Source organism: Lactuca serriola, chromosome 3 (genome assembly GCF_051521515.1).
Source record: "Lactuca serriola cultivar US96UC23 chromosome 3, Lser_US96UC23_V15, whole genome shotgun sequence".
Lineage (NCBI taxonomy): Eukaryota > Viridiplantae > Streptophyta > Magnoliopsida > Asterales > Asteraceae > Lactuca > Lactuca serriola.
In genome coordinates, this window is record NC_136410.1 from 313,392,024 (window position 1) to 313,405,388 (window position 13,365).

General features: G+C 37.4%; 1 protein-coding gene across 3 annotated transcripts; it reads left to right on the forward strand.

Moving 5' to 3' along the window:
* The first annotated feature begins 2,282 nt into the window (after positions 1–2,282).
* DCL1 (dicer-like 1) lies at positions 2,283–11,319 on the forward strand. Of its 3 annotated transcripts, none has more exons than XM_079032489.1 (21): positions 2,283–2,551; positions 2,743–3,769; positions 3,869–3,982; positions 4,436–4,646; positions 4,728–5,122; positions 5,221–5,434; positions 5,517–5,689; positions 5,770–5,892; positions 5,990–6,150; positions 6,226–6,459; positions 6,572–6,725; positions 6,825–7,007; positions 7,090–7,257; positions 7,511–7,606; positions 7,678–8,297; positions 8,435–8,535; positions 8,616–8,815; positions 8,888–9,775; positions 10,217–10,381; positions 10,457–10,854; positions 10,943–11,319. In XM_079032489.1, the coding sequence occupies exons 2-21, from the start codon at positions 2,789–2,791 to the stop codon at positions 11,124–11,126; spliced, it is 5,763 nt and encodes a 1,920-aa protein (XP_078888615.1). In that variant the 5' UTR covers positions 2,283–2,551; positions 2,743–2,788; the 3' UTR covers positions 11,127–11,319. The 3 variants fall into 3 exon arrangements, with proteins under 3 accessions (XP_078888615.1, XP_078888614.1, XP_078888616.1); XM_079032488.1 differs by having other exon boundaries at positions 2,283–2,526; XM_079032490.1 differs by lacking the exon at positions 2,283–2,551 and adding an exon at positions 2,617–2,635.
* Positions 11,320–13,365: the final 2,046 nt, after the last annotated feature.

Consider the following 13,365-nt stretch of genomic DNA (forward strand, 5'->3'; position numbering starts at 1 on the left):
ATTATCATGTATTTTTTTTTCTAGGAACAAATTCCGCAATTCTACTTTTCAAAATGGATACTCTGATTTTAAATAAGCATGATTTTTTTTTGAAATGACCGTGAATTTGGGGATGTCACATGCATAATAGGATAGAGTTACAGTTTGGGTACAAGTATGCTAGTTGGTTAGGATAACCCCTTGTTATACATGTACAATTTATGACACTTGGTGTCTTGGTATGCTAGATTGGTAGAGTCTTGTCTGTTGATCGTATGATACAGTTAGGAGTGATGTTTGGTTAGGATAATTGGGGTAGGCCAGTTATCATGATTATGTATAAATGACCAATGAATGACTTAATTGAGAAGTGGTCAATGACAGGGTAACTAGGGAAGGCTAGTTGATAAGGGTATGGATATGCTAGTATCTGTTATGTGTTTATGTTACATAATTATGCAGAAAAACCATCTATACATACTCAAAGAAGCCATTGAAATTGGATGAAATGATGACGACGACTTGAAGTAAAAAATATATCAATACGTAAAAATAATACGGTTATACATTTAAAATACATAAAATACAAACACACACACACACACACACACATATATATATATATATATATATATATATATATATATATATATATATATATATATATATATAAAACAAAATTTAAGAAAAAAAATACATAAATACGTAATACATAAAAAACACATAAAAATACATAAAAAATATGTAAAATACTTAATATTACATTTAAATACATAAAAAATATATTTATACATTTAAAATACATAAAAAAACATAAATATCTATATAAAAAACTTAAAAAAAATACATAAATATGTAAAAATACGTATACATGCATAATACATAAAAAAAAACAATGCATACAAATATTTAAAAATATGTAAAATACTTAAAATACATATAAATACATTAAAAAATATTTTTATACATTTAAAATACATAAACATATACAAAAAAACTTAAAAAATATATAAATACATAAAGAATATTTTTATATATTATATACAAATTTTGACAAAACCTATAGAAAAGTGTTATTATTTTGGAAAAAGAAAAAACATCATAAATGGTCCCTGTGTTTTTAAAACTTTTGACAGATGGTCCTTATCCCTAACTCCGTTAAGTTTTGTCCGTTAAGTGAAAGACATTTTCGTCATTTCATTACCACAGGAACCATTTATGATGTTTTCACTTTTTTTTTTTTTTAAAAAAAGAAAAAATTAAAATAATATGCAAAGGGGGGGGGGTCCCACCCTCTCTCTCTCACACGCATACACATACACATAAACACACGCCGATACATACACACACATCTGTAAAATATTCGTACCCACCGCATCTCCGACAATCTCATTACCTTTTATCTCGTCTCCTGTTGAGGTCAACAAAATCACTCCTTTGCATCCTTACTTGATTTGGGTTTGTTCTTGCTTGATTTCTTTGTGGAAATTGAAACCTAAACTTCAGAACCTGCTCCAACGATGATCTTTGCAGTGGCGGGTGAAGATAGGGGCGCTGAATGTTGAACCACAAGTCCATCTTCTCCGGTGGCAGTCTTGAACCACAAAATCGTTGTCTGCATTGAAGGTGGCTTGATGTCAAATTTGTTATTGAATGGTCGATGTTGCAGAAGGTGGATTGAAGATAACAGATGAGGTCGATGGTGGCTGCGCATCTATCATATCAAAAGAGAGTTGAGGGCTAGGGTTCAACTTCCCCGACGTCCTTCTCCCATATCAGTTTCTGCTTCTTTTGATCTCAATCATCTTCTCTCTGATCTTCTTTTCATTTCGGTAATTCCTCAAACTCCATTTACTGTACTTTGAATCTTGTTTTTGGTAGGTTTCTACCGGTTAACGGAGTTAGCAATAAGGACCGTCTGTCAAAAGTTTTGAAAGCACAAGGACCATTTATGAGATTTTTAAACCACAGGGACTAAACTTCAGAATCTAGGAAAACACATGGACCATTTATGATGTTTTTTTTTTTGGAAAAATTAACGATTTGGTCCCATGTCAAAAGGAATAAAATAAATAATTTATCAGGGTTTTTATATTAAAAAGGAACACATTGACCATTTATGATGTTTTTTTTTGGAAAAATTAACGATTTGATCCCATGTCAATAGGAATAAAATAAATAATTTATGAGGGTTTTTATATTAAAAAGGTTTAATTTCCAAAATATTGGAAATTTTATGGAGGATTTTACTTGAAATAAAAAGGGTTGTAATGGCCTTTAAAACATCATATCGGTGTTTTGTACTCCGATTGAGCATTATCTCCTGGAATATCATCTGAAGGCGCAGCCGGTGGATTCTTGGTTGGGAATGGCGAGGATGGGCAGAATCGCGTAAGATAGACCGTGTGGAATATTGGAATCACACAATTTGGTTCTCAGTTGCCTATTTGCGTGCTTCGTACGGTCTATCCCACGCCAATCTGCAGATTCCTCTAATATCTCACACGCTCGAGGGTTTTGCTCTACTTTAGCATCATACAAGAAGAAGTAAGCATTTTCTCCCCCCACAAAAGTAAGAAGAATAAATATCTTTGCTTCTCCTTTCTAGTTGTTCTAATCTAATAGACAACAGCTACTTGTTCCTCTTCAACCTTGAGTGGGTTTTTTTCCCCCTAATTTTACATGCTATATCTTGGCGTTTCAGCTCTTTAGTGTACTGTATATTATTCCCCTGAAATTGTTTGTTTTCTTTGGTCTCCGCAGTCCACCGCACGTTTAAATATTTGAAAATCAAAGCACCTGTAAAAGAATGGACGATAAGAGCAGCAGCATGTTAACCGGGACTGCTGACACCCTGGAGGATACAAAACCTTCGTACTGGCTGGATGCGTGCGAGGACATCTCTTGCGATGATCTAATTCCTGGCGAATTCCCTCCTGTTGGTCTCTCAAATTTGCAAGATACGAGCTTGGATCCTTGTTTCTTTGATGGTATCCTTGATAGTATCCCAACAAATGCTAACATCGTTGATGCTCAACTCACACTGCCATCTGCCATAAAAGTAGAAGAAGATACTGTTGCCTCGTTACTGGATGCTTCTGGTGTGTCCAATGGGTTATCCGATGGTAATAATGGGAATAGTTTCAAGAAAAGTAGTCGTCCTCACCCCCACAAGCATCGCGGATGTGATGATGAGCAAGAAAGATTTGGGAAAAGGGCTCGCATTGATGGTGGCAGGCATCTGCATCTGCATCTTAAGGAAAGAGAAAGAGAAAGAGAAAGACCTAGTTGTAGGAAGAGGGCCCGTGATTATGAAGAGAAAGACAGAAGGGATAATAGTAGTAATAGAAGTTCAATCAGGAGAAAAGAACAACAGTATGGTAGTAATGGTAGAAGGGGAAATAGGGAGATGGATTGGAGGGAAGGAAGGGGTTATTGGGAGAGGGACAGATTGGGAACCAATGACATGGTTTTTCGTCCAGGTTCTTGGGAGTCTGGCTGTAACAGAGATATCAAGCCTCCTGTTGACAAAAACCTTCAAGGAGAGTTAAAAAAAGACAACGATGATGATAATTCCAAGAAAAAAGTACCAAAAGAGCATGCTCGCAAGTATCAGCTGGATGTTCTTGAACAAGCTAAAAACAAAAACACCATAGCCTTCTTAGAGACAGGGGCAGGGAAGACCCTCATTGCTGTCCTCCTTATAAAAAGTGTGTGTAATGATTTGCATAGACAAGGAAAGAAGATGCTGGCTGTGTTTTTGGTTCCAAAGGTGCCACTTGTTTATCAGGTTGGTTGGTACCACAAAGTGTTTTGTCTTTTGACTTATCTGCCCCTGTTATGAAAACATGAAATATGAAGATTCTGTGATTTGATTTTACATGTGCAGCAAGCAGAAGTTATCCGTGATCAGACTGGCTATCAAGTAGGTCACTATTGTGGTGAGATGGGTCAAGATTTTTGGGATGCTAGGAGGTGGCAACGTGAATTTGAGAAGAAACAGGTCACTTATCCTTCATTATATATAATAAAGGGGCCGTTGCTGTTCATTTTCTTACTTAATGGGCTTAATCTGGACACCTATACATGATTGTTTCTTTTTGGTTTAATCCGGGCAGAGTCACTTAATGATTTTAAGCCAAAAACCTAGTTTTGATATATCGAGACAAACCCTTTACTTATTCGCCCTTCTTCTTTTTTCCTCTCAACTCCCCTAACCGTAAAACTGATGAATACTATGAAATTTGTTTTTTTTTTGGAATGTAATGATAAAAGTCTCATAGTGCAGAAAAGAAACAAACATTATGTGTACACCACTATATCCAGACAAAAATCATAATCTCTTCAGCAGCCACTTACCCATACATGACTTAATGGGGATAAAAAAAAGTTTTTACTGCTAATTATTCATATGAATGACCATTCTAAAATGTTGTTTCTGTTGCATGTAATGTAGGTTCTAGTTATGACTGCTCAAATTCTTTTAAATATTCTGAGACACAGCATTATCAAAATGGAAGCAATAAATTTACTTATTCTAGATGAGTGCCACCATGCTGTGAAGAAGCATCCATACTCTTTGGTGATGTCGGAGTTCTATCACACCACAGCCAAGGAGAAAAGGCCATCTGTTTTTGGAATGACTGCCTCTCCTGTTAACCTAAAGGGTATTTTTTTCCCTTTCTGCAAATAGTGATTGATGATGATGATGATTTGTGGAGTTGAGTTGTGTTTGGTTTGTATTTTAGGGGTGTCTAGCCAAGTGGATTGTGCAATCAAGATCCGTAATCTTGAAACAAAACTGGACTCTGTTGTGTGTACCATTAAAGACCGCAAGGAGCTGGAAAAACATGTTCCGATGCCAATAGAAACGGTAGTTGAGTATGATAAAGCAGCTAGTTTATGGTCATTACATGAGCAAATTAAGCAAATGGAAGTTGCAGTTGAGCAAGCTGCACAATCAAGTTCAAGAAGAAGCAAGTGGCAGTTTATGGGGGCAAGAGATGCTGGTGCTAAAGAGGAGCTTCGCCAGGTGTACGGTGTGTCTGAAAGAACAGAAGGGGACGGGGCTGCAAATTTAATTCAAAAACTCAGGGCTATTAACTATGCCCTTGGTGAACTAGGACAGTGGTGTGCTTACAAGGTACACACACACACACTGCTATTGCTAGTCGTCATTCTTTAATATTTAGTGTTGGGGTGGTTAAAACTTAACTGATGTGTTTTGATGAAACTTTGCAGGTTGCACAGTCGTTTTTGACAGCCTTGCAAAGTGATGAAAGGGCAAATTTCCAGCTGGATATTAAGTTTCAAGAATCCTACCTGAGTAAAGTCGTTTCTCTATTACAATGCCAGCTGTCGGAGGGAGCAGTGTTACAAAGCAGCAATTGTGAAGTTGATGAGGTGGCGAGCTGTCCTGATGAGATTGAGGAAGGGGAGCTTCCTGACAGCCATGGTGAGTTTATTTATATTATATAATATTTTATTGAAATAAAAGTTGGTTGGTTGATTGAGTTGAGTTTTGTTTTTGTTATAAGTGGTGTCTGGGGGAGAGCATGTGGATGTGGTTATAGGAGCTGCTGTGGCAGATGGAAAAGTGACTCCAAAAGTCCAGTCGCTGATCCAGATACTTCTCAAGTACCAGCACACGGAGGATTTCCGTGCCATCATATTTGTTGAGCGCGTTGTGGCTGCCCTTGTTCTTCCAAAGGTTTAGTGTTTCCCTTTCCCTTTTCTGATATTAATAATTACTCTTTTTTCTCTCTTAAATCCTTATAACATCACATGCAGGTTTTCGCAGAGCTTCCTTCTCTAAAATTTATCAATTCAGCAAGTCTGATAGGGCACAATAACAGTCAAGAAATGCGGACTTCCCAAATGCAGGACACCATATCCAAATTCAGAGATGGCCGTGTATGTATTGTAATTATAAATTATAAATTATAAATTTATAAATTTATAAATTTATAATTATAGTGAAGTGAAGATGAAATTTTGAGAATTTTTATAGGTGACCCTTTTAGTTGCCACCAGTGTAGCTGAGGAAGGTCTTGATATTCGGCAGTGTAATGTTGTTATCCGGTTTGACCTTGCTAAAACCGTATTGGCATATATCCAATCTCGGGGCAGGGCCAGAAAGCCAGGCTCAGATTACATCTTGATGGTTGAGAGGTAATTATCATATCATATGATATGATATGAGATTTATCTGAAAACTGATGTTTTTGGTTTTTGGTTTTTGTACAGAGGAAATCTGTCACACGAGGCGTTTTTAAGAAATGCTAGAAACAGTGAAGAAACTTTGAGGAAAGAAGCAATCGAAAGAACTGATCTTAGTCATCTTATGGGCACCTCAAAGTTGATTTCCATAGAGCCAACTCATGGTACGGTCTACCAGGTCGAGTCAACCGGCGCTGTTGTCAGCTTGAATTCTGCAGTCGGCCTTGTTCATTTCTACTGCTCTCAGCTACCTAGCGACAGGTGTCATGCTATGATTCGACCCCATCTTCTTCTTCTTGTGCGTGCGTATAAAAACACAAATACACTGGCATCTTGTCTCTAAACTTTGGTTTGGTTTGGTTTGGTTTTGTAGATACTCGATACTTCGTCCGGAGTTTATTATGGAGCGGCATGAGAAGCCAGGTGGCGGGCCAACTGAATACTCCTGCAGGCTTCAACTTCCCTGTAATGCTCCTTTTGAAAGGCTTGAGGGACCTGTATGCAGTTCAATGCGAATCGCACAACAGGCATGTCATGTCATGTCTTTTGGATTATTAATCTATACTTGACCTTGACATCTTTTATTGAGTTACTTTCTTTCCTGTTAATTGTAATATCATATGTAGGCGGTTTGCTTAGCTGCTTGCAAGAAGCTTCATGAAATGGGAGCATTTACCGACATGCTATTGCCAGATAAGGGGAGTGGGGGAGAAGCTGAGAAAGCTGATGAAAATGATGAAGGCCAACCACTTCCAGGAACTGCTAGGCATAGGGAATTTTATCCAGAAGGTGTAGCTAAAGTCCTACAGGTTAGTTTTTCATCACTTGCATCTTTTTTAATTGTTTATATAATATATATATGCTATGCTTACATGTTTTCTCTTCACATAGGGCGATTGGATATTATCTGGAAGAGATGAATATGATAACTCTGAATTGGTTCTGGTTCGTCTGTATATGTATGTTGTGAAATGTGTTAATGTGGGGTCCTCAAAAGATCCATTTTTGACTCAAGTTTCAGAGTTCGCTGTGCTTTTTGGTAATCAACTGGATGCAGAGGTACCATTTACCTAATAGTATTACCATATTGTATATTTATCATTTTTGTTTTGTCATCTAAATAATATTAGAGTAAATTACATTTTTGCAATTTTGGTCCTTAGGTTCTTCTTATGAGTATTTTTGGTCAGCAAAAATAGTCATTTTACTTGGAACAAACCAAAAATGTGATTTACTCTTTTTTAAAAAAAAATAAAAAATCCCTATGATTAAACCAGACTAAAAGAAAAATACAATACAATACATTTTAAAGGTGTTATCGATGTCAACGGAGCTATTTATCGCACGAACAGTGACAACTAAGGCATCTCTTGTCTTTCGGGGGTGTATGGAGCTTAATAAAACTCAGGTTTGTTGCAGTTGCAGCTCTTAAGTTTTGATTGGTTTGTTGGTTGGTTGACTGTTGTTGATTTATTGCAGTTGGATTCATTGAAGAGTTTTCATGTAAGACTAATGAGCATTGTACTGGATGTGGATGTTGAACCATCGACGACTCCCTGGGATCCAGCGAAAGCATATTTATTTGTGCCTGTTTCTGCTGACAAGATTGATTGGGATACTGTAGAAAATATTATAAAAACGCCCGCATGGAACAACCCACTTCAGAAAGCTAGACCCGATGTCTACCTCGGAACAAATGAAAGGACGCTTGGTGGGGACCGCAGGGAATACGGGTATGGTAAACTACGTCATGGAATGGGTGGAATGAAATCACATCCGACTTATGGTGTTAGAGGAGCTGTAGCACAGTTTGATGTTGTCAAAGCATCTGGATTGGTTCCTCCTGTGACGCGATCATACATTAGTAATAATAATATTAATGGGGATTGGGATTTGACACAAGGGAAAGTCATGATGGCTGATTCTTGTACCAATGCACAGGATCTTGTTGGAAGAATTGTAACTGCTGCTCATTCTGGGAAAAGGTTTTATGTTGATTCTGTAAGATATGATATGACAGCAGAAAATTCTTTTCCTAGGAAAGAAGGCTATCTTGGTCCGCTTGAGTATACTTCATATGCTGATTACTACAAGCAAAAGTAAGCATTCAAGTCCTCTACTAAACTCTGTCTTAATCAGACTAAATAACCATTTTACCCTTACATTGATTCCAAAAAAACAGACAGCCCCTTCCCTTCCCTTATAAATTAATATAAATTTGACATATTGAATTTAGGTATGGAGTGGAACTGATGTATAAGAAGCAGCCCCTGATAAGAGGGCGTGGGGTCTCTTATTGCAAAAATCTCCTCTCGCCTCGGTTTGAACATTCGGAAGGTAACTATAACTCTCCTCTTAAGTCTTAATCCCACCTGGGCTGTTTGTAAATTTTTTATTTTTATTTTTATACATATCAGGTCATGAAGGGGAATCGGAAGAGACGCCGGATAAAACATATTATGTGTTCCTCCCTCCGGAGTTATGTTTTGTACATCCTCTGTCCGGATCATTAGTTCGTGGTGCACAAAGGTTGCCATCAATAATGCGCAGGGTTGAAAGTATGCTGCTTGCTGTTGAGCTCAAGAATGTTATCAGTTATCCGGTTCCTGCATTTAAGGTATGCTTGTTTCTTTCTTTTTATATATATGGTTGTTTTGGAGTATTGACATTGACATTGGGTTATGTACAGATCTTGGAAGCTTTGACTGCAGCTTCATGCCAGGAGACTTTCTGCTACGAAAGAGCAGAGCTGTTGGGAGACGCGTATCTGAAATGGGTTGTGAGTCGTTATCTGTTTCTGAAACATCCACAGAAGCATGAAGGTCAGCTGACGAGGATGAGACAGCAGATGGTGAGCAACATGGTGTTGTACCATTACGCCCTTACAAAAGGACTTCAGTCGTATATCCAAGCGGATCGCTTTGCTCCATCTAGATGGGCTGCCCCTGGGGTGCTCCCTGTTTTTGATGAGGACATTAAAGAAACATCTGAGCATGAAGACATTAAAGATGATGTAGATGATGATGATCTGGAGGATGGTGAGCTTGAGGAGGAGGAGGAGGGGGATTCAAGCTCTTACCGGGTGTTATCCAGTAAGACGCTGGCGGATGTGGTGGAAGCATTGATCGGGGTTTACTACGTTGAAGGCGGAAAACAAGCTGCAAATCACTTGATGAAGTGGATTGGGATCGAGGTGGAATTCGATTGGAGTGAGGTAGGGTGGTGTACAAGGCCTAGTAATGTTCCGGATAGCATACTGAGGAGTGTTGACTTTGAGGGGTTGGAGGGGGCGTTGAACATAAAGTTTAATGATAAAGGTCTTCTGATTGAAGCCATTACTCATGCTTCCAGGCCGTCTTCTGGGGTCTCCTGTTACCAGCGCTTGGAGTTTGTTGGAGATGCGGTGCTGGATCATCTCATTACAAAGCATTTGTTTTTTATGTACACGGATCTGCCACCTGGACGCTTAACCGATTTGCGAGCTGCTGCTGTTAATAACGAGAATTTTGCACGTGTTGCTGTTAAACATAACCTCCATCTGCACCTCAGGCATGGTTCAAGTGCACTCGAAAAACAGGTCATTATTCTCATCTTTCTGCCTTTCTTCATCTAGACTAGACTAGAAAAATATTCAATTTCTGGTTTCTCTTCCCTTATTCCAACTCATAATTGATTCTTGTGTTTGCAAACAGGTAATTAGCTATACTCATTTTACTTGTAGTACATATAATATTATGGACCAAACCAAAGACAGTTACGTTACAACTTACAAGAATGAGAGCAAAAATGAATCAACCCCTCTGCTTTACTAGAGTTTTTCCAACTCCAAGTTAGATGAGTATTATATTCATTTGGGACCAAAATTGCAAACCTAAGTTAATCATTTAACTGTGGAGGCAAAATGCAAAAATGAGGAAACATTTTGGGACCAAAAGGAGGGAGCTAGCTATAGTTTTGTATTTTAGTCTTTTATGTCATCTCATGTATGTATGATAATGATTTATGAGCACTACTGCAGATACGGGATTTTGTGAAGGAGGTGGAAAGCGAAGTGTCAAAGCCAGGGTTCAACTCGTTTGGTCTGGGAGATTGCAAAGCTCCAAAAGTGCTTGGCGACATTATTGAATCTATTGCTGGTGCCATCTTCTTGGACAGCGAGCGGGACACGTCAGCTGTATGGAAGGTTAGTTGAAAAAAGTTTGTGTTTGTAATAAGCAAAAGCAGTTATTAAAGTTAATCTGGGTTGGGATTAACTTAGGTGTTCCAACCTCTGTTGCAACCAATGGTGACTCCGGAAACACTCCCGATGCATCCGGTGCGTGAACTACAAGAACGTTGCCAGCAGCAGGCTGAAGGGCTGGAGTACAAGGCGACCCGGAATGGCAACGTGGCTACGGTTCAGGTCTTGATTGATGGTGTGGAGGTTGGTGTCGCTCAAAATCCCCAAAAGAAAATGGCACAAAAGTTGGCTGCTCGCAATGCTCTTGCTGCTCTCAAAACAAAACAGGAAGCCAAGGACAAGGAGGAGCAGGAGCAGGAGGACAACCAGTCAGCAGCACCAAATGGAAACAACAAGAAGAATGCCACTCAGACTTTCACCAGACAGACCTTGAATGACATTTGTTTGCGCAGGAATTGGCCAATGCCATTGTACAGGTACCTATTCTATTCTTACCCCATCACTCACTTCATATCTACCTTACCTGTTACCTCTATCTATCTATCTTCAATCTTCTATGTGTAGGTGTGTGAGTGAAGGTGGGCCCGCACATGCAAAACGCTTTATTTTTGCTGTAAGGGTCAATACCTGTGATAAAGGCTGGACCGATGAATGCATTGGAGAACCTATGCCAAGTGTCAAGAAAGCTAAAGATTCTGCTGCTGTTTTGCTCTTGGACCTTTTAAATAGGTGGTATGCATCATCATGATCTTCTTCTTCTTCTTCTTCTTCTTCTTCTTCTTCTTCTTTTCCAGTTCAGTATGTTCCTGTTTCTTGTCTTGCCAAACCAAACCAAACCAAACAAACTACTGTTTTCTTTTCTTTTGGGAGAGTTAAATAATATTATTTAATTGACAACCTCACCTCAGGTAATTCATATCAACCCAAGGCTTTTTCTTTCATCTCCACAGAATATATATATATATATATATATATATATATATATATATATATATATATATATATATATATATATATATATATCACAGCCAAGTAAAAATGCAACTGATACTGTGTTTCGTGGATTATTTATGATCAAATGGACTTTGTTAAATTCCTTCCATAACGTGTTTGGTTAAATCGATGGAAATGGATTTCGTTAAATTCCATTGAAATCCATGTTTAAATTGATTGTACATATTCTTAGGGTAGGATCAAGGAATTTAAATTCCATTCTTCTTAACATATATATCAAACTCAAACAAACATACAAACATTACCAAATCAACAATAAAAATAATCTGTACATCATAAATATCCATCTTTGCTAACTTGGAGACTAAAACCTCATCAGAAATATCTAAATTTTGGTATGAAATTACTCTTTCAAGTTTGAAATTAGTTGTGGGCCAGTCCTTATTAAAAGAGCTTAAAAAATATCACTTAATAACCAAAAAAAAAAAAAAGAATTGGTAGACAAAATTCTATGATTTCCATAAAACTAAAGAAAACATAGAAAATCAACAAGGGATATTTTGGTGTTTTTACATAATTTACGTCCCAACAAATTTGCATATTAAAGATTAAACATAAAATTTAACCAATTGCATATTAAGTTTTAATTCACCCGGGTTCAAATTCATTTCGTATCACAGTTCCCTAGCCAAATTTCATTATTTCTTAAAAAAAACACTAGATTAGATCATTCATATCAATGGAATGTTATTAGTTCTTCAAATGTCATGTAAGCTCTATAATTACTTATATATCAGTACAATATCAATATTATTTTCAAAGTGGGCATCAACTACTAATTTAGGGGTCGTTTGATAGTTGCTGATTGGGTTAGAGCTGACTGAGTTAGAAACTGACTAGGTTAGAAATGCTGACTGAGTCCACATCTGATTGAATTTATGCTGTTTGATTATTTATCTGACTGGTTGTGCTGAATGATAAAAATGACCATATTATCCTTATGTTGTCCTTTTGTGCTGGATAAAATAATTATAAAAATAAAAATTCTCACATAATATCCAAAATAAACATATGTAATTTAAAATCCAAATACAAAGTGTAATAGAAAACCCAAAATACACATTGTCATACATAATAAAAAAGTATATCATTTAACGTGAACCATTTGAAAGTAACTGATTAGCAATATGGTCACGCAAAGTAGTCATATACTCAACGGCTTCTGAACCCCATTCTATGCCTTGTATGTTTTGGCCCTCATTTCCTCCACCTCCCACATTAGGAGTAACCATAGTGTTTTGTTCAAAGTTCGTAAATAGGTCATCTTGAATATCGTATTTCTTTATAAAATTATGGACCGCAACACAGACAATAACTATGTCTCTTTGCACTGGAAAAGGATAAGGAGCCATACGTTTTAAAATTGGAAATCTCATCTTCAATACACCATAAGCACGTTCAATGATATTTCTAAGTTGTGCATGAGCATGATTGAACATTTCTTCCTTTGTTAAAACTCTGTTTCTTCGAAAATCGGCTAACCAATACCTAGTATTGCGGTAAGGAGCCATAAATCCACGGGTGTTGGTGTATGCGGCATCACAAAGGTAATATTTATCTGTAGATGGGTGACAAATTAATCATATAGATAATATAGATAATAAAATTTATAGAAAAATGACAAACCTGGTGGAGGGAATGGAAATCCAGAAGTCGGATTAAATGCAACTTCTTTCAAAACTTTAGAATCGTGTGCTACGCCCTCCCATCCAGCCCATACAAAGGTGAATATCATATCAAAATCACAAATTCCTATGACATTTTGATAACATTCACCTTTTCCTCTTCCCCTATAGCGAGTTTGTTCATCAACAGGCACAACTGCGTGTACAAGTGTTCCATCTAGTGCACCTAATGCTCCAGGAAATATGTTTTTTAGCCGTCTATGTCGTTCCGAGGGATTTCTTGGTGTATTAGAAGATGTTGGTACAATAATTTCTCTTGCAAAACACATCATTGCTTTTAGCATTTCA

Coding starts and splice junctions, on each gene's coding strand:
- DCL1 (XM_079032489.1), top strand. CDS start 2,789: ATGGACGATAAGAGCAGCAGCATGTTAACCGGGACTGCTGACACCCTG. Junction 8,536..8,615: donor TCGGTTTGAACATTCGGAAG/GTAACTATAACT, acceptor TATACATATCAG/GTCATGAAGGGGAATCGGAA. Junction 10,382..10,456: donor ACACGTCAGCTGTATGGAAG/GTTAGTTGAAAA, acceptor GGATTAACTTAG/GTGTTCCAACCTCTGTTGCA.